Source organism: Budorcas taxicolor, chromosome 17 (assembly GCF_023091745.1).
Source record: "Budorcas taxicolor isolate Tak-1 chromosome 17, Takin1.1, whole genome shotgun sequence".
Classification (NCBI taxonomy): Eukaryota; Metazoa; Chordata; class Mammalia; order Artiodactyla; family Bovidae; genus Budorcas; species Budorcas taxicolor.
The window spans coordinates 44,155,469-44,180,901 of record NC_068926.1 but is presented as its reverse complement, the minus strand read 5'-3'; the positions used below and the strand labels follow the sequence as shown (position 1 = coordinate 44,180,901).

General features: G+C 44.7%; 1 protein-coding gene across 2 annotated transcripts; it reads left to right on the top strand.

Moving 5' to 3' along the window:
- Positions 1 to 2,341: 2,341 nt before the first annotated feature.
- ZNF605 (zinc finger protein 605) lies at positions 2,342 to 22,412 on the top strand. 2 transcript variants are annotated; one of them, XM_052654338.1, is made up of 7 exons: positions 2,342 to 2,406; positions 2,536 to 2,623; positions 7,234 to 7,355; positions 8,385 to 8,546; positions 16,818 to 16,938; positions 17,176 to 17,268; positions 20,617 to 22,412. In XM_052654338.1, the coding sequence occupies exons 4-7, from the start codon at positions 8,532 to 8,534 to the stop codon at positions 22,410 to 22,412; spliced, it is 2,025 nt and encodes a 674-aa protein (XP_052510298.1). In that variant the 5' UTR covers positions 2,342 to 2,406; positions 2,536 to 2,623; positions 7,234 to 7,355; positions 8,385 to 8,531. The 2 variants fall into 2 exon arrangements, 1 of the variants encoding a protein (XP_052510298.1); XR_008200792.1 differs by lacking the exons at positions 2,342 to 2,406; positions 7,234 to 7,355; positions 8,385 to 8,546; ... (1 more) ...; positions 17,176 to 17,268; positions 20,617 to 22,412 and adding an exon at positions 3,578 to 3,796 and having other exon boundaries at positions 2,460 to 2,623.
- The last annotated feature ends 3,021 nt before the right edge of the window (positions 22,413 to 25,433 follow it).

Below are 25,433 nucleotides of genomic sequence, written 5' to 3'. Positions count from 1 at the left end.
ATATAATGTATAAATGTGTAAATTATAAAATAAATGTATAGCTTTTCTATAATAACTGAAAGGAACAGGCAGTAGGCTTCAGGAATGACGTGACTCAAAACTTCAATCAGCATTACACTGCTTTCTCCCTTTCTCCATTCTTTCTGGTTGGCCTCATTTTCAGTCAAGCTTTCCTCATGAAGTAGCAGAGGAAACCTGACAATGCTTTCATAACCTTGGCTTATTGTATAAAACCAATACTTCATTGTCTGGAGCTCCACTGAAACCACATAGATCAAGCATAGGAGAAACCTTGTCTCCTAAAGAGAAATTGAGATAAATTATCAGAAGAAAGGGAATGGATGTAAGGAAGGCAAAAATAAAATTTCTTAAGTCCTCTATTTCTAGAATTACTGACTCCCCTGATACATGAATTCACCCTGGGACAGTCACAGCATGAGGAAGCACTGTGTCACATTTTCAATGCTCAAGTCATATTGCAATGCCTCCAAAGTCATTCTTGTCTATCCTAGTGAATTTTGATCTCACCATATTTATGAACTGCGGTAGGATTTGTAATCTGAACCATGTAAATTATTCTTATGGTCTTTATAGCATGTCATTCTTTGTTTCCTCTTTGCATATCTTTATTAATTTTTTTCTACTTAAGTTCTAAGCTTTGTGTAAAAAAGTACTCCTATTTATTTTATTCCCAATCTTGGCAACATTATTTTAGATATTGAATTTGTTGGTTGATTTATATGGAATATGCCTAGAAAAATTATTTCTCCATTAAAAAAATTATCTTTTTCTAACAATTTCTTCTCAGTCTCAGCTTTCCTGATCTTTCATTCTCTTTCTGTGGTTTTGAAATGGAACAGGACCCTATGGTCCTTACCCGCCATGTCCTCTGCCTGCCTTTTGTCTGCAGAAAACTTTAGTCAAAGAATAAGTTTAATTGGAGAAATGAGAAATGCAGAAACAAAGGAAAACAGTCAAAGGAGATCAAATAATATAGTCATTAAGCATAGTCAGGGACCTTCAGTTCTTTCTCAAGGGCTATAGATAATATTCTGAGTCACATCCTGAGAGCAGTCTTATAGATACCAAAAACACCAGGGTGAAGAAGTTAACTAAGTTATGACCAGACTGTACCCATAACATAATGGATCCTGTTGCCACAGTGCTGAGAACTGGCCTCAAAGAAATGGGAACAAATGTACCCTGGAACTGAAGATTCAGTTCAGTTCAGTTCAGTTCAGTCGCTCAGTCGTGTCCAACTCTTTGCGACCCCATGAATCACAGCACGCCAGGCCTCCCTGTCCATCACCAACTCCCGGAGTTCACTCAGACTCGCGTCCATCGAGTCAGTGATGCCATCCAGCCATCTCATCCTCAGTCGTCCCCTTCTCCTCCTGCCCCCAATCCCTCCCAGCATCAGAGTCTTTTCCAATGAGTCAACTCTTTGCATGAGGTGGCCAAAGTACTGGAGTTTCAGCTTTAGCATCATTCCTTCCAAAGAAATCCCAGGGCTGATCTCCTTCAGAATGGACTGGTTGGATCTCCTTGCAGTCCAAGGGACTCTCAAGAGTCTTCTTCAACACCACACTTCAAAAGCATCAATTCTTTGGCGCTCAGCCTTCTTCACAGTCCAACTCTCACATCCATACATGACCACAGGAAAAACCATAGCCTTGACTAGATGGACCTTAGTCGGCAAAGTAATGTCTCTGCTTTTGAATATGCTATCTAGGTTGGTCATACCTTTTCTTCCAAGGAGTAAGCATCTTTTAATTTCATGGCTGCAGTCACCATCTGCAGTGATTTTGGAGCCCCCCAAAATAAAGTCTGACACTGTTTCTACTGTTTCCCCATCTATTTCCCATGAAGTGATGAACTGTACCTACCTACAACAACCAATGGAGAATACAATGGCAACCCACTCCAGTACTCTTGCCTGGAAAACCCCATGGACAGAGGAGCCTGGTAGGCTGCGGTCCATGGGGTCGCTAAGAGTCGGACACGACTGAGCGAGTTCACTTTCCCTTTTCACTTTCATGCATTGGCGAAAGAAATGGCAACCCACTCCAGTGTTCTTGCCTGGAGAATTCCATGGACGGAGGAGCCTGGTAGGCTAAAGACCATGGGGTCACAAAGAGTCAGACATGACTGAAGCGTCTTAACACTCACGCTTGATCAAAAATGAAAAGGATGGTTCGCAGTTTATGAGCAAAGTGACCCCCGTATCCTAGAGCGCAGCCACAAGCGTTTTGCAACAGGAAACGGCACACCTGTTCCTCAGGGAGGCGCGCCGCAAACCCCTCTGGGAAATGTAGTTCTAAAGCGAGTGGGACTCTGGGAAATGTAGTTCGGTATGGACACTTCCGAGGCCCAGCCGCCTCGGCCTCGGCGCTGAGGACTAGAGGGGTAAGGGTGTGGGGGTCGGGGGCGGGGGCAGGAGTGCGGGCTGGTGGTGGCCTCTGCGTCCAACTGGGGCCGTGTGGTGACCCTGGCGCGGACCTGGCTTGGGGCGACCCTGGCGTGTGTACGAACCAGCACCGGAGCCGGGAACGGGGGCAGGTTCGGAAGGACTTTCCTGCTGCGGTGGCGTCGATTCCGGTCCAAGTGTGGGGCTACGTTGGAGGTGAGGCTGTGGGGGAGGGGCGTAGGGCGGCACGGCGGGGTGGGGTGGCGCGGGGTAAGGGCTAGAGGTGGCAGAGCAGCGCGGAGGCGGGAGGGAGCGGGACGGGGGCCAATGTTTGGAGGACTGGGGTTTGTAGGGTTGGATGTAGGTGGCGGTGGTGTGGGAGTCTGGAGGGAGATTTCGGGGTCCGGGCGAGGCTTCCGGTGGTGGTGGGCGATGAAGGGACTGTGAAGTAGACCGTGAAGCTGATTAATTTGGGAGTCACTTGAGGGTTGAGATATTGGAATGTCTGTGGAAATCAATAATTTGGGATTAGGGAGGGATGAATTGTTGTGAAACCAGTGGAGGGAAGGATTTTTTGGGGGGGGGGGCGGGGGAGTGTTTAGTCTTGGGAGGTGGCGACAGCAGGCGCTGGGAGAGAGGGAGCCCAGAGGTCACCCTCCAGAGTAAATGAAGGGCTGCATTGGGTCATTGTGCATTGGGGATGTGGATTGAGGGTTTGTAGGACTAGTTAAGGCTCTAGTGATCCATGATTTGGGTGCCTTGGATTGGGGACTGGACCCAAAGGGATGAATGATAAGGCCCTTGAGGGGAGCCTGTTTGGGCAGTGTTTAGAGGGCTCCGAGTGGCTGAACTGAGGATTTGGTTGACAGGCCTGTTGGTTGCTGCAGTGTTAGACTGTTCCCTGTGCTCCTGGAAAACAGGAAGGTTAAGAGGTGTCCCCTTCTCCAGGGTTCAAGGAAACACCTTCTTGCAAAGAACCCTGTTACCCCCACAGGACTCCCTTGTTTACCTGTGACAAGGCCATAGATAAATATGACACCATATTTATATCCTCTCATCTCAACTCCTCTCATCCTTTACCTCATCAATGATTAGCTGAACTGTTAGTCCTCACACATCAAAGCACTTATTAACCAAACTTCTTTGGTTCAGCTTCTCTTCTTCTTGCAGTTTCCTGAACTTTGGTGCACTGCAGCTTGAGCAGCCTTACAGCCCTGACAACCAACCACCTCCCCCCACCCCCCCATCGAGAAATGGCCAGCCTCTGGTGAAATGTCCTGTCATCTGCCATCTGGTCATCCTGCCCTTTGATCCAGCATCCTAACACCTTGCCGAGATGCTTCTACCTCTTAGGGCCACAGCGTTCTCCCTACTTCAGCACCCTGCACCACCCACAATAATAAATTCTTGGAGTGAAATATTTCTTTGCCAAGTCTGCATTTTTTAGAAGATTCACTTATTTATTTTGGCTGTGCTGGGTCTTTGTTGCTGCATGCAGGCTTTCTCTAGCTGTGGTGAGATTATTTATCTTGGCTGTGCTGGGCCTTCATTGCTGCATGCAGGCTTTCTCTAGTTGTGGTGAGATTCATTTATTTTGGCTGTGCTGGGTCTTTGTTGCTGCTGCATGCAGGCTTTCTCTAGTTGTGGCAAGTGGGAGCTGCTCTTCAGTTGTGCTCAGGCTTTTCCTTGTGGTGGCTTGTCCTGTTGTGGAGCCTGGGCTCTAGAGCACATGCTTCATTAGTTGCAGTGTGTGGGCTTAGTTGCCCTGGGGCATGTGGGATTTTCCTCGACCAGGGATTGAGCTGGTGTCCCCTAAATTGCAAGGCAGACTCTTAACGACTGGATCCCCAGGGAAGCCCTGCATTTGTTTTGGCCTGACAGTTTAGTGGTAGCTTTTTCAGTGGAGGGGAGTGACTAGGGTGGCCCGGGCTAGTGAGTGATCTGGGTCCGTGTTTGGGGTTCTGGTGACCGAGATGTCAGGTTGGAGGCTGTGTATCAGTGTTGGGGGTCTGTGCTTAAGTTGATGGGTGGCCTGCTGGGGGTTATGAGTGAGTGGAAAGCGGGGGTGGTATTTGAGATTGTTGGAGGGGCTGGGGGTGTTGGTGTTTATGTGGCGCTGGAGGCCCTTGCAGAGTGATGAGCTGTCGGGGTGTCAGCAAGTGGTGGGTGGGCACAGGGTGGACTAAAGAGTGGATATCAAGGAGGTGAGTGGCTGGCAGCCCTATGTGATGAGGGGCTGGGGACCACTGGGGGATTAGTGATGGGGGCTAGTTTAGGTGGTAGGTGGTGATGGGAGATAGCAAGCCTGCAGGGGACTCTGTGCAAGCACTAATGGGGCACCTGTGAAGGTGAGTGGGTGGGTACCCATAGAAGGGAGTGATGGGAGCTCTGCAGGTGTCCTTTGGGACTCAGCATGTGAGATTCCAGTGACAGTTTCTAGTCAGTGAGTAGACTGGAGATTGTTGAGTGTGGTTTGGAGGAGCCAGTGATGGGGTTTCTTGGTGGCATTGAGAAACCTGTGGGAATCGGAGGTAAGAGGCTCTGGGGTTGTAGTCAACTCATGGGTCTGTTGGGATTCCTGTGGCTGTGCGCAGGGCTGAGTGAGGGAGAGCCTGCTGTGACCAGGAGCAAAGGGTTCTGTGTTGTCTGATTGGGGATCGAGCTGTGGTGAGAGACTTTGGGATTCATTGATTCACACACTTCTGTGGATTGGTTTTGTCACTGGTGCTTGGTGATTGGGAGCTTTGCTAGAAGAGTGTTGGGGACCCACAGTGTGTGTAACTGATGGCCCAGACACCCTGGAGGGATGGTGGACACGTGGGGGTCAGTGGTTGTGTGTTCAGTTATTGGGGCTGGGGAATTCTCAGGTGGTCAGTTAGTGTGATTGAGGTGGTCTTTGGAACCTGTGTTTGAGGGGCTGTGGATGTTGGTGATTGCAGGGCCTGTGAGCGTGGTGTTTTGGGGTTTGGATGGATCATGTGTGGGCTCAGGGAAGACTCTCAGGTTGTGACTTCTATTCGATAACTATGTTGTCTTTGTTCTTTAACCCCTCTCATCCAGCACCCGTGTGGCCTTGTTGGTGAGTGATGGCTCCTTTTACCTGAATGTTTCCTTGTTTAAGAATTCTCAGTGACTCCATTGACTCTGAATCCTCCCACTTGTGTCTGATGCACCTTCAAGGCTGTGGTTGGCCTATGGCCTTCCAAAGGGGGCTCCACCTCCTCAGGGCTCAGCTAAGAGTCATCTCCAAGGAGTATCCTTCATCTACCCACTTGTCTGTCACATTTGAAGTTTCTTCTGAGCACTCTGACAGAAATTTTTTTGATGTTTGTTTCCCACCTGAGAGGGCAGGGATCATCTGTCTTATTTTGTGGTCTCTCCCATGTGTCCAGAGCAGGGCCCAGTAGTAAGAGACCTTTAACAAATTATTGCTTTCCTGGGCCATAAATGAGACTGTGAGTGTGTGTGTGTGTGTGTGTGTGTGAGAGAGAGAGAGTGAGCATGAGTGTGTGTGAGAGAGAGATCTGATGTGGATGTGAGAGCAGAGTGCAAGAGTATGTTGGATCCTGGGGGAGAAACAGAGTGACTGCTTTGGGTATTAGTACAGTCAGCACGTCCCCTTTTCCAGAGAAGCTGCAGGAGGGCTCCTGTGCTTCAACCCAAAAGGGGTCCAGATGAGATAGATGCTTCCAGGGCAGGTGGGCCTGCATCGCAAGGACCCCAGGTTTGGAAAGCATTGACTCTGGAGTCTCTTCCCTCAGCCTCCTGGACCACTGGGACCTGCCCTTGCCCAGGAGCCCCAAAGAGCTCCCTGCATGTCCCAGGAGGAGGTGCTTTTCCCTTGGGTGTCACTCTCTGCTCTCCCAGGATGTTTTTCTTGAGAGACCTGTTCTCAAGCACCACGCTTTTCACACTGGACTGAAGAGAGTCCAGTCTCATTGGGGAACGTTGATCTTTGTGTCCGCTGCACCCACACATGGGCAGAACCCATGGCATTACTCTCCCTTCCCACCAGTAGGAGTTCTTCCTGCCCTGGATGCCCTTGCTCTGCCCTCTACCACTGTTTCAATCAAAATCCCAAATCCAGTCTGTCTTCCCAGCCTGCCTGGTTCTTGACTCACTGCAGGTCCTCTCTGCACCTGGTCCACACTGGGACCTGCCCTCCCTCCCTGGCCTGTGTCTTCTCTCGATTCTCTCAAGGCCCTCGATCGATGATGCTGGGAGCTGGTCTGTGGTCTGGCCAGCATTAAGCAGTGTTCCTGGGTTTCCTTTCTCTTTCCCCTGCCCACTGAGCAATCTGGGGCTCCTAAGCAGGTGGTGATGAAAGCAGACTTCCTTTGTCTGATTCCAGCCCTCAGCCCAACCCTGAGGGTGGCAGGAAGGGCCTCGAAGGGGTCAGTGTTCTCTCCACTCTTGTTAGTGGCCCTGGAGTAAAACCTGGCAGTGTGCTGACACCCAGGCATAACTTTCTGCCCTCACTTGTGGAGGACGAGTCCATACATCTCTCTCTGTTCAACTGGGACACTCAGGATGCCTCCTTCCCCTTCCAGGCTCCTGCTCTGGATCTCCTATAGGAATTACATTCTCTTCTTTCTCAGTTTACTTTCTGGGAAAGTGTCCATTGATTGTCCATCACGTCTGGTCTTCCTTGTAGCCTGTCAGCCTGTGGGGACCAAGCCAGGAGCACGAACAGCTAAGGGGGCGTCCAGCAGTCATTCCCAGACCACAGGTTTGGACCACAGCACTGGACAGATCTCAGGAGGTGGAGTTTGTCCCTCGTGTCCCCAGGTTTACCAGGAACTGTGTTTTTGGACACTTCCTTTCAGGGGTACCCTCATGAAGGAAGTCACATCCCTGTGTGACACCGCCCCCGTGGCATCCTTGGCTCTGGTCCGGTGTCTGGCTGATGTCAGTGACCTGGCTCATGAGTGGTGGAGAAATTGAAAGTGTAAGTATTTGTGTGCATGAAGATGTAATATTTTATTTGTGATCATGCTGATCTTATCTGTTGGTCCATCTGTTCCGATAATTCTGCCTAAGGTGATCTCTGTTTTACAGTTTGTGATCTTTTAAAAAGTTTTTAAAGTAGTGGTGGTATTAATTTATGTGGTTATTTGACTCTTTGTGGATATAGTTTAACAAACCAACCCAGAAAACTTCTCCACAAAAATAGAAGAGAAAGAATAGTTTTATTATTGAATAAAAATTAAACCAGAATGTGATGCCCACTTTAGACAATCTGCTAAAAATATTGCAAGAGACAGGAAGAGATGGTGTTCTTTTCTATAGCCACGCAGGTACAACCTACTAGACAGACCTGCAACACAGTCTCAAGGGATCATTTGTCACGCAGAGTTCATCCGAAACTTACTTGGTAGTTGGAATGGCTACTGTATTAGCTACTTGCCTTCACCCAAAGGAAAAACACACTTCTCATGGCTTTATGGTGGGAGGTAATTTTCCAGCTTGGACCTGGGTGCCACAGTCAGGCCAGTCAGGCTGCTATCCTCCCAGAGACCAGGAGATAGGGATATGTCTTCCTGGATGATTTCAGAGACACCTCCCAGGTCCATAAGAAAGACATTGATGTGTTGTTAAACTTAGTTTTAGAAAAGATTTACGTACATCCCGAAGGGGCAGAGAAAGATTTTGTAATTATACATTTTCTACAGTAAATGCTCTTGAAATAGTGATCTGAGGGGTCTTTTCCTTTTTGTTCTCCCTTGTTGGTTGAACCACCAAGGCAGGTGGCTCCCATCAGGCATTCCCAGGTGGGAGCTGGGCTGCAGAGCACAACGTGTGCTGCAGGCCTGGCCTGGCTGTGGTTGGCTCGATTGACATGTGCCAGTAGCTTACTCTCCATCTTGTTCCTTAGGGCTAGCAAACAGCCCATCTGAGTTCCCAGTTATAGAGAACGAAGATTGAGGTCCCCAAATGGATGACATCATCTCAAATAAGATTCCCATTGCATCTCTAGGCCATGGGTCTCAGGAACAAGACTTGTGTGAGATAAGAAAGAAGAGGCCTTAGGACTTGGGGTGCATTCCCATCTTTGACCAGAGGTTCAGAGCATCAGGACAGAGAGAAGTCACAGAGAGAGCAGATTTCCCAGGACTGGGGGAAGATGATCAAGTCACAGGTAAGTTGTTTGTCTTCCAGTCGTTTTTATCTGTGGGTAGATGAGGCTTCCCGGCATTTCTACAACCAACAGGAAAGGTTTAAATACACTTAAATTACAGCCAGAGAAAATGTAAACCTGGAAAGGAAGGTGGTCAAAAGAAACACAAGGTGGTCCCTAGAATCATACAAAAATCTTGAAGTTGGGACGCAGACCTGTGAGAAGTAAGGTCCTGCACTGTTGGAATTGAGCTGCAAGCTTCCTTAGGTGTCCCCAGAAGCTGCCATAGAAAGAGAAACAGGAATAGCTGTGTGGTTTCCTCCGTCAGAAAGCAGACCATTACTGATTTAGCAGAAGCAAATATTTCCTGATGATTACATGTAAAGAAAATGCTTGGATAACTGTTTATGTAGATGGCATGGTGAATGACGTCCCGGAATGGGTGAACATATTTCCGAGGGCTATTCCTTGCAGGGATCCTCAGTGTAGGTGGAGGATGTGGGAGCGGGCAGCAGGCCTGGGCACACACCCTACTTTTGTTCTCCTGTTAGGGAAGAAAACCTGAATCATCTTGCAGAATTGGTTGTTACAAAACCTTCAAACGGCCTCCATAAATATTCTCTCAGTTGGAATTTCAATACATTAAAAAAAATTATTTATTAATTTATTTTTGGCTGTGCTGGGTCTTCATTGCTGCACAGGCTTTTCTCTGGTTGTGGAGAGTGGGGGCTACTCTCTAGTTGTGATGCACAGGTCTCTCATTGCAGTAGCTTCTCTTGCTGAGAAGTGCAGTGGCTACTGTATTAGCTTTTCGCCTTCTCCTAAAGGAAAAATACACTTCTCATATCTTTATGATGGAAGGTAATTTTCCAGCTTGGAACCGGATGCCCCAGTCAGGCCAGTCAGGCTGCTGTTCTCCCAGAAAACAGGAGACAGGGATGTGTCTTCCTGGATGATTTCAGAGACACCTCCCAGGTCTATAAGAAAGACATTCTTGAGTTGTTAAACTTTGTTTTAGAAAAGATTTGGTTGTTAACAAAAAAAAAGATCTGGGGCATGCGGGCTTCAGTAGTTGCGGCACATGGACTCAGTAGTTGTGGCTCCCAGGCTCTAGAGCACAGGCTCAATAGTTGGGGCGTATGGGCTTAGCTGCTCCGCAGCATGTGGGATTTTCCTGGATCAGGGATCAAACCAATGTCTGTTGCATTGGCAGGTGGATTCTTTACCACTGGGCCATCAGGGAATCCCTCAATACATTTTAGCTAGGAGTTTTTTGGCTTCTGTTGGCAAAAGCTGGACCGGAAGATGTCTGTTTTTAGCTCCTTTTCCTGACTTTTTTTAAATCTATGTATAGGTGATTTACAGTGTTGTGTTAGTTTCTTCTGTACACCAAAGTGAGTCTGTTACACATTTATATGTGTGTGTGTGTGTGTGTGTGTCTATGTATGTGTGCTAAGTCGCTTCAATTGTATCTGACTCTTGGTGACCCTGTGGACTGTTGCTTGCAGTCTCCTTTGTCCATGGGATTCTCCAGGCAAGAATACTGGAGTAGGTTGCCATGCCCTCCTCCAGGAGATCTTCCTGATGCAGGGATAGAAACTGTCTCTTACATCTCCTACACTGCCAGGTGGATACTTTACCACCATTGCCACCTGGGAAGTGCATGCACACATGCACACACACACATATTTTTCATATTCTTTTCCATTATGGTTTATCACAGGATATTGAATATAGTTTCCTGTGCTATTCAGTAGGGCCTTGTGGTTTATCTATCCTATATATACATACATATATATATATATATATATATATATATATATATATAATAGCTTGCATCTGCTAACCCCAAACTCGCAATTCATCCCTCCCTACCCCCTCTTCCTGACTTTGTTGACTCAAGAAACAGGACTGCAGTGTCCCTTCAAAGCGATTCCTGTCCAGCTAGCTAACCTCCATGCTCTTTTCCTCCCTCCCTTTCTTTCTTTCTTTTAAAAATTCTGTTGTTTAAACCACTGTAGGCTTTTCCCTGTTCCTGCTGTGTTCTGAGTCAGGAGTTCAACAGAGCTGAGAGGGCTGAGCTGCTGATAACCGCAGCACCAGGGTGATTGTACCAAAGCCGCTAATTACTGTGATGGCACAGGTGAGAACCAGATGCCGACGAAGGTGCCAACTTGCCATTACCTTTTCCTGAGAAGTGAATGGTGCCTTGGCCATGCGTGGGTAGCTTAGCATGGTTGTGGAGGTGTCTTGCTCTCACTGCCTGGGGAGCCATGAACAAAACCTTCTGGCAGGTTTATGGACTTGGGGGTTAGAAGGAGGGGAAGAGGAGTTGGGAGTGGAAAGTACAAGATACTGGGTCAGAGTAGGGACAGTGTCTTCAGGTTCCCTGCCCCCATCCCACTCTGCCCTACCACCACAAGGGGATTTTAGAGAGGTACCCAAGAAAGGCTTGTGCCAAAGGCTCCAGGTAGACATAGTACACCCCTCACCCCTCGAGTCTGTGGGGAGAATACATGTTGTGCTTCAGGTCTGGGGGTGGAGGTGGGGGCAGCATCACCCAGGAGGCCTGGAGATAAACCCTTGTGACTTGTGGTGAGACCTGAAGATTCAGATGTAGGTTTTTAACCAGGATCCAGATTCTTCCGTTCCACCGCTTGATTTTTTCAGGACCTGAGTGAGAAATAGGCTCCTCCATCGTGGACCTGAGCAGGTCAGACTTGGAGGGACTGAGACAGGAACCAGGGGATTAACCTGGGGCAGCAGCAGACAGCTGAGGAAGACCCTGGAGCGGGGTGATCAGGACTGCCTCCCAGGTGGTCTCAGCTGTTTCTGAATCAGGAAGGCTTGTCTCAGTCCATCAGGAGGCTTCTCGAGTTGCTTTGTGAGCCTTTTGTGATCTGGCACAGGACAGCGGTTCACTTAGCACAGCCCTGCAAGCAGGTGGAAGCTGGCTGGAATGCCTACCTGCTGGGGCTGAGACAGTGGGGTTCCCATGGCTGGGGGTACACACCAGGAGTGCAATCCCAGAGTCCCCAAGCAGGATACATTTTCATCAGGCAGTGAGGTTAAACAGGGCCTTTCTGTGGGCCTCCCAGGACATCAGCCTGGTCTGAATAATTTAGTTCAGTCCTTGGTTTGTGAGGAACTGCCTGGGGTGCTTAGTTCTAAACCGTTTGTCCAGGACCTCCCACCTCATGGGGTGCCAACAGTGCCCAGGCTGTGGTGTCTGGGAAGTGTGGGGGCCAAGGCCACCCTGTGCTGCTGGCCAGCAGCCCCATCAGGACAGGAAGGCCAGAAAGGTGTCAGTCTGCATCCAGACAGAGCAACACAGGAGTCATTTCTTTTGTTTCTTGTCCGCCCCCCCCCCGCCCCCCCCCCCCCGCCCCCCACCAAGGAGGAAGGGAAAGCTCTAGGAGCAAGTCTGAAAAACAAAGATCATTAATATCCTTCTCCCTCCCCTGTGCCTCTCCTGGTGCTGGGCTTTATTTTCTTTCTTCTGTTATCATTGGTGTGTCCCATTTGATAATCAAAACTTAATCATCTTCTGTTTTTATCCAGATTCTGTCTGGAAAGACCCTTTGTCCCTACACAGAGGGGCAGATATTTTTATGTAATTTAACTGGAGCAATCATGTTTAAGAATTGATTAGCAGAAACTCCTGAGATTTTAAAAGATTTAAAAATGGTTTTACATGGGCGCTTCCCTGGCAATCCAGGGGTTAAGACTTCATGCTCCCAGTGTAGGGGGCACAGGTTTGATGCCTGGTCAGGGAACTACTAAGATCCCACATACTGCACAGCATGGCATAACTTTTTAAAATAATGTAAAAATTTTTAAAAAATAAAATGGTTTTACATGATCTCCCACTTGTTGAGTCTTCAGGACAGTGTGGTAGGGAGTGGAAGTCTCTCCCAGTGGCTCCCACAGAGTCTGAGGTATCAGTGACTGTGAAAGGAGGACTGTGATCGCAGACAGCCTTTCCAGGCATCTGGCACAGTGAGACGGGCCCTGCCTTTCTGAGCTCTGTGCTCCAAACTGGGGTTACCTTGACCTCTCTCATCAGCCCCTTAAGCCTCTCCTTAAACTGTTAATTAAGACACTCACTGAACCCCACAGCAAATCTGGGGCTGCGATCAGATGCAGTGAATTCAATACCCAAAAAGGAAGTAAATGTGGTCAGGTGGAGCCTGAGAGTGTGACTTGCATTGGGGGAACCCACGAGGTTGGCCAGACCAGACCCCGAGAAAGTGTCAGAGTCTAGTGAAACCCTTTGGATGGGATGAGAAGCCCAGCGAGGTCCACCTGTTGAGTACATCCTGGCACAGGAGGCTGTCTTGGGGCAGTGTTTTCCACCTTGTCCAGCATCTGGAAGGTGGGACAGCTTTCCTGAATGTTTTGGCCCCTTCTGACAACGTGGCAGCACATGCATGAGGGCCCAGCCTGGGACAGTGTCGGTCTCCACAGCATCCTGTCCTGGATCCAGAAGGGGTTGAGCCGTCTCTTGCTTCGGATGGGGGCAGTTCCAGACTCCCTTTGGTGAGCATCCACACAGCTGACATCAGTCTTGTTAGGAACAGAACTTGGTTTCGTCCAAATGTGTCACCCCCATAGGGGGTTTGTTTTATCTGGGTTTGAAGCTTGCTGTGGGGTCAACTGTAGCTCATGAGGCGAGAGACTCAGCGTCCCCAGCATGCCTCTGTGTTCCAACCCTGACTGTGGTAGTCTCCACAGTCTCCATCACGGCTGGGGGTGGAGGCCAGCAGGGGCACACAGACACTACATCAGTGCCAGTTGCACACTCAGTAATGGGGCCCAGGATAGTTGTCTTTGGAGCTGGTGGCACCCTTAAGGCTGGGTGTCGGGTTTGGGGTGGGAGGGCAACTTCCCACCCTAAGACCTGTCAGGTAGAGCCTTTGTAATTGCTTGTGGTTAATCCTGAAAAATTCTGAGCCAGAATTCTCATACGAGTTTTAAAACATGTATAAATTCATGTAATTAACTTCACAGTCAGGACAGAATAGTTCTCTCTCTCCCAAAAGACTCCTGGGTGTCACGTTCCTGCATCCCTAACCTCTGGCAATAACTGATCTGTTCTCTGTCTCCATAGTCTTGCCTTTGCCAGAATTTTAGATAAGGTAACCATGAGTGAATAACCTTTCAGACTGACTTTTTGGCTCGTTCTTCAAAGTATTTGTCCTTTTTTCAAAAGGTGCAGACTCCCTGATGGATTTCAGGGAAGAGTTCTTTTTTCTTCTAGCTGTGCTGGGTCTTCATTGCTGCAAGGCTTTTCTATAGTCGTGGAAAGTGGGGGCTGCTCTCTAGTTGCAGTGCAAAGACTTCCCGTGGTGGTGGCTTCTCTTGTTGCAGAGCACAGGCTCTAGGCGCGCAGGTTTCAGCAGTTGCAGCTTCCAGGCTCTAGAGCACAGGTGCTATAGTTGTGGTGCACGGACTTAATTGCTCCTTGGCATATAGGATCTTCCTGGATAAGGGATCGAACCTGTGTCTCCTGCATTAGCAGGCGGATTCCTTATTACTGATCCACCAGGGAAGCCCCTGTTTGTCCCCTTTCATTACTGAATGGCTTCATACAGTAGTTCCCATGTGTGGAGACACTGGTTTGCTTCTCTGTTCGCTGGTGCAGGATGTCCTGGTTGCCTCCAGTTCTTAATAGGCTGTGTTCATCTGCATATAGGTTTGAACATAAGCTTTTGGGTGAGCATAAGTTTTCAGTTTATTTGGGTAAATACCTACGAATGGTCTTGCTGGGTAGGTCTGTGTTCAACTTAATGAGAAGCTATGAAAGTGTCCAGAGTCCCTGCCCTGTGTTCCCACAGCATGAACGGGAGTTGTTGTAGCTCTGCGTCCTCACTGTCATTTGTCAGTTCTGTTCTGTTACTTTTTCATTTTAGCCATTCTGATAGGGATGTAGTAGCAACTCAGTATTGTTTTAACTTGCATTTCCCCTATTGACAGATGATATTGGACATTTTTTCATATATTTCCATCTTACATCTTTTTTGGTGAAGCATGTGGTAAGATCTTTTGCCCATTTTTAAAACGATGTTATAGTTTTAGTGTTGTTAAGTCTCATTAACATGCTTTCTCAGATTTGCAACTATTTTCACCTAGTATGTGCCTTGTCTTTTCTTTCTGTTAATGGTGCCTTTCATAGAGAAAAAAAAAATACTAATTTTGGAACAGTTCAGTTTTATTAATTATTTCTTAAATGGACCGTGTGTATTCAGTGTTGTATCTAAAAACTCATTGCCAAATCCAGTCACCCAGGTTGTCTCTTGTTTTCTTCTAGAAATTTCATTGTTTTGTGTTTCACATTTAGGTCTGTGTTCCTTTTTTAAAAAGATTGTTTATTTGTTTTGGGCTATGCTGGGTCTTCGTTGCCATGCGGGCTTTTTTCTAAATGTGGTAAGTCGGGGCTACTCTGTAGTTGTGGCGCATGTGCCTCTCATTGCGGTGGCTTCTCTTATTACTGAGCACAAGCCCTAGGGCTTGTAGGCTTCAGTAGTCTCAGTACGTGGGCTCAGTAGTTTCGGCTCCTGGGATCTAGAGTACAGGCTTTATATTTGTGGCACACAAACTTAGCTGCCCCATGGCATGTGGAATCTTCCTCGATCGGGGATTAAACCTGTGTCTCCTGCATTGGCAGGCAGATTCTTTATCACTGACCCACCAGGGAAGCCCTGTGATTCTTTTTGAGTTGATTTTTTTGTAAGGTGTAGTGTGTATCAAGGTTTGCTCTTTTGCTGTGGGTTTCCAGTTACTTTAGCTCATGTGCTGAAAACTCCCTGCTCCGAGGAATTGTATATGCACCTCTCAAAAGCCAGGGAGCTTGCCTGTGGGGGTCCACTTCTGGGCTTTCCATTCTTTTCTGGTTACCTACATCTGTAACCTCTCACTGATACCACCTTGTTATCGTGTGCATTTATAGGAAGTCCTGAAACAGGTAACATGAGTCCTGCAATGTTGCTGTTCTGTTTCCAAATTGTTTTGGATATTCTGGTTCCTTTGCCTTTTATCCCCATACCCTGAATGTACTTGTATCATGGCCTCTGTAATGCCTTATTGCCTCTGGCCAGAAAAAACTGAAAAGTATATGAGAATATGATGTTTCTCTACTCATCTTTATATTTCTAGCACCTGGCATAGTTCCAGGCCCCTTAATTGCTGGAAAAAACATGTGTTCTAAAGGATAGCTAGTTCTACTTTAGACCAGAACTGCTCAAAGGGAGGAAGAGTGTTCTAGAAAGGTAGATGTGGTTTTAGTTCTGACAGTGACTGAGACCCATTCCTGTCACTTAGGCCTTGCACCTCATGAGGCAGATGTGCTCAGCTAAGTGGTTTAGTCACTCAGTCTTCTCCAACTCTCTGTGACCCCATGGACTGTAGCCCACCAGGCTCCTCTGTCCACTGGAGTGGGTTGCCATTTCCCTCTCCCGGTAATCTTCTCGACCCAGGGATTGAACCCACATCTCCTGTGTCATCTACATTGCTGGCGGATTCTTTACCCACTGAGCTCCCAGGGAAGCCCTTGCTCAGCTAAGAATTGTTCCGAAATCCCAGTGGCACCTTCTTTGAGAAACACTGCTTGTTTAAAGACAGCCTATTCCAACTTCTTATCCTATGGGGAGATGGGTGGATAAGTTTATGAATTCATAATGATGAATATTTTAATAACTCTTGTTTTTCTCTCAAAGAATAATAATGCAAGATTAGGATATGATTTTACTGTATAGAGAAAATTATCCCAAACCTCAGTGGCTGAAGTTTAAACATTTATCTCAGTTTCTGTGAGTTAGGAATCTGCTCACCCATTTGGTTCTAGTGGAGAATCTCACATGACCCTGTCTTCAAAATGTTGAGAAGGGCTGTGGTATGAAGGTCACACCCTTCAAGCTTACTCACTTACTTGCCAGGGTGTTGGCAGACCCCTGGTCCTTGCCATGTAGGCTTGTCCACAGAGTTGCCTCACCACGTGGCCCTTGGACTTCCCCAAAGAGAGCAGGAGAGGGTTCCCAAGGTAGAAGTCACGTTCTCTTATAACCTGGTCTTGGAAGGGAGATCCCTTACTTCTACCCTATTCCATTCAGTGGAAGTGACTTGATAAATCCAGCCCATATTCAGGACATGGGGCAGTGAGGGTTAAACAAAAGCACATTTCCAGGAGCTGGAGATCATGGGTCCAGCTTTCTGGCCACCTGTTGCTGTAGAAAAGAAAGCCTACATTCAGCAAAGATAATGACTTCAGATTTAACAGGGATTATACTTTTTTAGATATCGTTTGAAGATGTGGCTGTGAATTTCACATTGGAGGAGTGGCAGCTGCTTAATCCTACTCAGAAGATCTTGTACAGAGACGTGATGTTGGAGAACTATAGCAATCTAGTTTTATTGGGTAAGAATATTCTCATGTAGTACAGTGTATACCCGGTAACTGGATATGCACATACCTCTAAGATGTTACTGACTTTGGATTTAAGTTTCAGATGGCAAAGAGTCTTTGATTTTGACACTGAAGTGAAAGGTTTTTATTTGCTTTCTTTGTTTTATAGCCTCTGAGGTGAAATAGTCTTCATATTTAAGAGTCCCCTCAACCCAAGCGATTGGGACTCTCTGTGTTTCCAATTGACAGGTTATCAAGTTATCAAACCTGAGACCATCTTCAAGCTGGAGCAAGAAAAGCCATGGTTATTAGATGAAGAAATCCTAAGTCAAAACTTCTCAGGTGAGAAATAATCAGCTTAGTGGCAGACAGTGAAAATTAAATCTCAGGTTTTTGATGATAGATTGGTACTTTTGAAATGTTATTTGTAAAACTCTGGTTAAAGCTTCTCCATCTTTGGAGTTGACTCAGGACTCTGTGTCCTGGTCTCCACATCAGGATGTGTCCCCTTTGGTGGAGGTGGTGATGAAATGTGCCTCTAGTGGCACAGTCATGCAGGACCTTGCATTCTTGATCAGACCCTTCTTTGAGTTTCCCCAGTTGACTTTTTCTTCTCTTTTGCCCCAGTCCCACCTTCAGAGGTAGGCTTCTTTTCTCCTCTTTAAGAATTCATAAATTTTTCCTGTTTTAGGTGATGCTGTTACCTTTGAATATCCTTTATTATTTTTCTTTTCTCTCCCTAATTTATCAAATTTCTGTTTCAAACCCACATAGAGTAGACTGTGAGTCCATGGACAGAGGATAGACGTCTAATGCCTAAAAGCATTCTTCCTGCCTCCTTGCAGATAAGAACTTCAGGGTCAGCATCCAGGGCATCTTTCTGGTGCCTTTGATGTTTAGCTTCTAAAGCTTCTTGTTTATCCCTTCAAATAGTCTGTGGGGGTTTAAGACTTGCTGTGTGATATTTTACCTCCATTTGAGTTGAGGACTCTCACAGTATGGCAGCATCTTATCTGTGAGTTTTTTCCTGTGCCCAGAGGTCACTGTTGACTCCAGTTGAAGTAATTCCTTCCTTGTGTCTTTCACATGTTTCTCTGCATGTGGGCTTTTGTGCACACTTTTTCAATTAGATATCCTCCCCCTCTTTAAGCTCTGTTTTTTCACTTCCACAGTGTTTCTTGACTCCCAGCCTTTTCTGAAATCTCTACCTATTGAACAGTATTGTAGGAACCTGGGTCTGATCACACATTTTCTATAATTTCTTAACTAATTAGGTCTTGAGGTTTTTTCCTACATAGAAAGATGGTAACTAACTTATTATTCTCTGTTTTCTATGACATTTATGCTGTATAATTACTAAATATTTCATTAATTGGTGGTTGTGAGGCCAGGTAAAGCAAGATCTGTCTTATTTATCAAATAATTTCTTTAGTACAAAGGTTTTCCTCTAAGTAAATGTTTCAGCTTATTTGGGAAAATACTTCAAATTACAGATGTCTGGGCACCATTCACATGGATGATTAGGACTGGGTATGCATAGTTTGAAAAGCTGTCAAGATAGACTTTATGTTCCTCTGTTAATTTATAACCACCGCTATTTTGTGAAATGAGAGGAGTTGAGATAAAGTATGAGTCATGAGATAACATTGCAGGACCAGGGAATTTTAATTTAGAAGGTAATATAAAATAATTCATTGTTTGAACATAATACATTTGTGTCAAAATACAAAGTTAATTATCGGGATTAACTATATAGAAAGGAATTGCTTTAGAAGTTTAATGATAAGTGAATAGGGTTGTATTGAGGGCTTATTATGTACTATGTAGTGGGAGTACATCAGTGAAAAACTCAAACCTGTTCCCTACCTTCAGTACATTCCAGTGGGAGAGACAGAAGTAAGGTGATTACCTATATGATAAGTGCTATGAAGAGAATAAATGGGGTGTTTGTTAGTGTTCCCTTAAAATGATATGAAATAGGCATACTGGAAGCTGGGCAGGGAGAGGCTTTTGGGGTCAGTGGGGGCAGGGAGGAGTCCAGTGTTGTGAGAGGAAATTGAGGGCTGGAAGGAGCCAGGCATGCACGGGTGTGTATGCTGTTTTAAAAGCCCAGATTTATCAAAGGTTTTTAAGCAAGAGGTTTAAGCAAAACGTCAGAGTACATTTTCTAGAGATTGCTGTGTGGAGACTAGAATTGGGAGGGCGTGAGCCTGGAAGTGGGAATATCAACTGAAAAATAGGATGAAATGAAGGCTGAATGGATCAGAGTGTAATGGAAACAGAGACGTGGGGAAACAGACCAGTACCCCTACCAAGGATGATACTAGTAAAACATGGTCTGTGTGTTTGCCAAAGTGCCAAGATTTTAAAAAAATTTCTTTAATATGTTACTGGTGTAGTTTAACCTCAGTATGGTTTTATATCATTTAACTTATTAATTTGGATATATATCTTAATCTTATTCCTTGATTTGAATTAAAATTTATTTTTCTTTACTCTTATATTTCATGAAACAATTTTTTATAAACTCTTATTAAAGAGTATATAAATGGTATCTAACTTCCCTCTCTAGTCTTTAAAATGCCCATGAATAGTGTTATCATCTTGTACTCATTGAAGCTCAAAATGTTGAATCTTTTTTTCCCTCCTCCATATCTACAGCTCTAGGTAGCTCTTCCTCTGAAATTCTGATATATCTGAGAGTTGTTAGATGAGGCTTTTTCTCTCCCCAGATAAATTATCCTACAAAAAAGGAGTTATTGCTTTATATTTGCGATCTTGCCATATTTTTTTCATCTTGGGATTATTATCTCACAATTCCTAGTAAAGAATATCATAAAGTAAACAAGCTTAAAAGATCATTAAGGGAGATCACAGATAACTGTACTTACAGGGTAAAAAAGAAAACTGTCCTAATGTTATGCAAAGCATACTTATGGTTTTGAGTAATTTACATCATATACAGATGCAGTATATAGATGACAATTCAATTAAAGCATCAGAAACCTTAATAAAGGTGTTGATGCTGAGCTCTGGACAACTCTTAGATAATTCCCAAAAAGTAGTTCTCATGATGGTGAAGTTACAGATATCAGTGATTTGGGTGATGATTTTGAATGAGGATGCCTTTTGAATGTACTAATAGTACAGAAAACTAACATATCTCACCTTTCAGACATGAAAGTTGATATCCTGCGTTTGCTGCCATTATATTCAGTGTTTCTTCCTGTGTGACATTCAGCACTGTGTATTAATCTTGCTCTTCTCTGTACTGTGATACTCAGTACTTCTGATACTGTAATACTCAGAAGTACTCAGTCTTCTCTCATGGGAGTACCTACTTGCCCTTTTCTGATTTCTGTTAATAATGTCTGGGCATATAGAAGATAATCAGTAGGTCATTGTGGAATGAGCACAGTGTTTGATTAGAAATTGCTTGTCTTTTTTATCTCATCATGATCACTTGACTATATTTCATCTTTGCTTATTTTAAAGTTTGTGTTTATAAACATTTGTAATTTCAAAATCTGTTTTCACTTCTATTAAAAAGTTCAAAGCCTAATAAGTAGATATTGTATGTGGGAAAATTTTTTTTTTTTATGGACTGGGCTCATGCTCCATTTCCGATTTGTTCAATAAGCTTAATGATTAGGGAAATTTACACAGTATGGTTCATTTTTTCCTTTTTAGAAAAAGTCTGGCTAGATAATAATCTCAAAATGTGGCATCAGGATAATCAAGACAAGCTTAAAAGTTTGGAGAGAGGCCATGAATATGACATCTTTGAGAGAATGTTTCATTTAGGCATTAACTTTGATCATTTAGGAATGAGATCCCATAAATGTGGCACAAGTGAAAAAAGTGTGAAGCATCCTTTTGATTTTCTTATTCCAAAAAGTAACTGTGAAAGAAAGAAACTTGATGAGCTTAATAGGAAATTATTATTTTGTATTAAACCTGCCAGAACTTATGGTGGAATAAAATACTCTGATGGCAATACATGTAGAAAAGTCAGCAGTAAAGAGCCAGGACTCATTATGAGCCATATACCACACACAGGAGTCTGTTTGTGCATGGAATGTGGCAAGGTTTTTAATAAAAAGTCACAGCTCATTATACATCAAAGAACTCATACAGGAGAGAAGCCCTATGGATGCCGGGACTGTGGGAAAGCTTTCTCCCAGAAGTCATTGCTCACTATTCATCAAAGGACTCATTCAGGAGAAAAACCATATGGGTGTGGGGAATGTCAGAAAGCTTTCAGTAGGAAGTCACTGCTCATTTTACATCAGAGAACTCACACAGGAGAGAAGCCCTATGGCTGCAGTGACTGCGGGAAAGCCTTCAGCAGGAAGTCACAGCTTAAAAGACATCAGATAACCCATACGATAGAGAAGCCCTATGGCTGCAGTGACTGTGGGAAAGTCTTCTCCCAGAAATTAAAGCTCATTACACATCAGAGGACACACACAGGCGAGAAGCCCTACAGATGTAGTGATTGTGGAAAAGCCTTCTTTTGGAAGTCACAGCTTGTTACTCATCAGAGGGTTCATACGGGGAAGAAGCCATATGCCTGTAGTGAGTGTAAAAAAGCCTTCAGCAGGAACTCACTCCTCATTAGGCATCAGAGGATCCATACAGGAGAGAAACCCTATGAATGCAGTGAATGTGGTGAAGCCTTCATCAGAAAACCACAACTTGTTAAACATCAAATGACTCATACAGGAGAGAAGAACTATCAGTGCAGTAATTGTGAGGAAGCCTTCTTTAAGAAGTCAGAACTAATTAAACATCAAAAGGTTCATTTAGGAGAAAAACCCTATGGATGTGTTGAATGTGGAAAAACCTTCTTTGGAAAGTCACAGCTCCTGACACATCAAAGAACTCACACTGGAGAGAAACCTTATGAATGTAGTGCCTGTGGGAAAGCCTTCACTCAGAAGTCCAGCCTGGTGTCCCATCAGAGGACACATACAGGGGAGAAACCTTATGAATGCAGTGAATGTGGGAAAACCTTCAGTGAGAAGTCAAGTCTCATTCACCATCAGAGAACCCATACTGGAGAAAAACCCTTCGAATGTGGTGAGTGTAGGAAAGCTTTTGCCTGGAAGCCACAGCTTCTTAGGCATCAGAGAATTCATACAGGGGAGAAACCCTATGGATGCAGTGAATGTGGAAAGGCATTTGTTCAGAAAGTACAGCTCATTAAACATCAGAGAAATCATACAGGAGAGAAGACCTATGGATGCAATGACTGTGCAAAAGCTTTCTTTGAGAAGGCACAGCTCATTATACATCAGAGAATTCATACAGGAGAGAGACCCTATAAATGTGAGGAATGTGGGAAGTCTTTCACTAGGAAGTCACACCTTATGAGGCATCAGAGGATCCATACAGGGGATAAGTACTGTGGATGCAGTGAATGTGGGACTGTCTTCCACAGGAAGGCGCAGCTCCTGATTCATCAGAGAAGTCATATGCTGTAGACATGGGGTGAATGTGGTGAGTGTGGGGAGTCTGCCATCAGATGTCAGGCCCCTGACACTCCAAGGACATGTATGGGAGAGAAACTCTGTCACTGCAGTGACTGTCTCACCACATAGAATTTAGAAAGAGAACCTTTTTTTTGTTGTTTTGTTAAGTAGATGATATAGGAAAGTCTTCCAGGAAACACAACTTGTGACATATTGATGGCTCCTCAGTGTGGAAGTCTTATCAGTACTGTGATAAGTATAGGCCTTTCAGTCAAAAGTGCCAGGCTATTAAATTTTAGAAGACCTAAACAAGAGAAAAACTCAGTTGTTGTAACGAGTGAGTGAAAATTTCAACTGGGAAATGGTAGCTCAGAGTACACTAGATAATACATACCCAAAGGAAGTAACTTGAGTATTATATATTAGAGGTGTCATGCAGAGGAGTAGTCCTAGTACACTGAAGAATTTGATAAACATGATCCCTGTTGAAATAATTCTTTAAGGAGGTTATGTTTACTGTGTATAAATTATTGTAAGAAAATAGGCATTTAAAAGTGGTAGCTGTGTTTGAAGTGTGAAGACTTCTTTCTGCTTTCTGCTGGGTGGTATAATAAGAACCACATAAACTCTCCTGCTTTAAACAGCTAGGAACTACCATTTATGAAATAGTGGTTTTTAGACACATGTCAAGTGCAGGTTTATGATCCCTGGCAGGAGGTGGACAAAGTGAGTACAGCCCCACAACTGCCCAGCCTACTCCCTGGGGGCATTGTCAAGGCTGCAGGTCAGGGAGTTGAATGAACATGGTCTTGCTGAACTGAAGAGGGTTTCTGAGTTGGCATTTGAGGAGCCTCGGTATCTAGAATTTTCAGGTGAAGGGTGCTGGGTAAGAAGGAGCTTCCCAGAGAGAAAGCTGCATAAATCCTCAGTGAGTCCCTTTTGAGTATTTGGCTTTAGTCCTTATTTGCATGTGTGTTGAAGAAAACAGACTCTGAGAGCAGCTGGGCGGCAGGGAGCTAAACAAGCCCTGGAGCTTAGCACAGGCTGAGACAGTTTGTGTTCCCACCAGCCACTTGGAGGGGCATCAAGGGGAGTTCCCAGAACAGTGTTGTCTTGGGGAGGGTGGAAAGTCACTTAACCTAGATTCAAAGCTACTCTGGACCCACACTGTCTGATATCCAGAAACTTACCTGGCACATCAAGAGGCAGAAACATATGACTTGTAACTACAAGAAAAATCAGTCAATAGAATGAGGAAAGACTGAATTGATGGGTATTAGTAGACACGTATATTCAAATAGCTATTGTAAGTATAAAGTAGAAGAAAACGTGAATTTGATGAAACCCGAAGTGTAAGATACACTTTTAAAAGCTCAAATGGAACTTCTCAGGTTGAGAACAACTCTGAAAAATAAAAAATAAAAAAACCCAACTGGAATTAAGAACATATTAGACATAGAAGAAGGAAAGAAATCAATGAATTTGAAGAGTAAGAATGAAAATTATTAAATGATAAACACAGAGAAAAACACTGTGGGTGGGGGGAAAGGAGGACAGGAAATTAGTTAAAAGTGGTGTAATATACATGTAATGGAAGGTCTAGAGGAGAGAAGTGAGAGGGGGCAGAAAAAGGATTTGAATAAATGATGGCTGAAAAATACCCACATATGATGAGAAGTATAAACGCACATATTCAAGAAGTTCAAAGAGCCCAACACAGAAGAAACATAAAGATATGCCAATGGACATCACAGTCAGTTGATGAAAACTGGAGTTAAAGAGAACGATTGTTGGGAATTCCCTGGTGGCCCAGTGGCTGGGAGTCTGTCTTCCAATTCAGGGAGTGAAGGTTCAATCCCTTGTCGGGAAACTGAGATCCCCCATGACGTGTGGCCCGGTCAAAAAAAATTTTTTTTTAATTGAGCAACTGTAAAAAGGACAAGACACACCCACAGAGCAAAGAATTACAATATACTTCTGGTCAGAAACTATACAAACTATAGGACACCAGAGTGACACTATTAAATTACAAAAGAAAATAAAGAACCTCCCCTGCCCCACAGCCTGGAGTTCAATTGCCTGTCAAAAACTTCTTTCACAAATGAAAGCAAAAAGGACTTCAAAAAAGCAAAATCAGAGAGAGTCCCTGCCTTCAGGAAACATTGAAGGAAGTTTGGGGACAGCAGGAGAACACCACTCTGGAAATGAAAGGTTCTGGAAATGGTGAATGCATGGGTGAATATGAAAGATTTTTTTTCTTTATTTTAAAATCCTTTAAAAAGGTAATGAACTGCTTTAAACCAAAGTAACGACAGCATACTTTGGGTTAAGATCTACTTAGAAGTAAAGTGCTACAGTAGTACTTAAGTATGAATCTATAACGATAGTTGAAGAGACTTGTGTTGTCTGAGTCAGAGATGTGGGATGACTTGTATCTAAAGCAGCTACATGATGAAATGTGTCTGTGTTATGGATCTGTACATGTGCTCATGTTCTGAGTGTTCTCCATGTCCACACCATTTTCCTCCTTTCTCTGTATGCCCAGAGGGAGTGCACTGCTTCCTAGGATTTCTGCTTAGGTTTGGACAGATGAGGTGTGTGTCACCCCTGCTTCTCTCCTGCTGGCACACATCTGGGGGTGTCTATCCATGTGGCTGAAGCTCCCATGTTCACCACAGACCCTCCCCCTGCTCATCAGACATAAGGGTATTAACTGCTTCTGGGGACTTCACCATCCCTGGTTGATTTTCTTAATTCTGGACACACTTCTGTAAATAGTTTGTTTATTAAATATTCTTGAGTTAATGATTTTGAGTATAACGTTTGTTACAAATGATGAACGTTTGACCAAATTTTGAGTATCAGTTACTGGCCCATGGGGCATAGGCTGACATCTGTTGAGATTTCTCACACTCAAGATTGGTATTTTCTCTTTGTGTTTTAATAATTCAGTAAAAATTATAAATTCTTTGTGTGTTTTGTTTTGTTTTGCCACGAACATAAATGACTCTGGAGATTGTTACCATCTGCTCC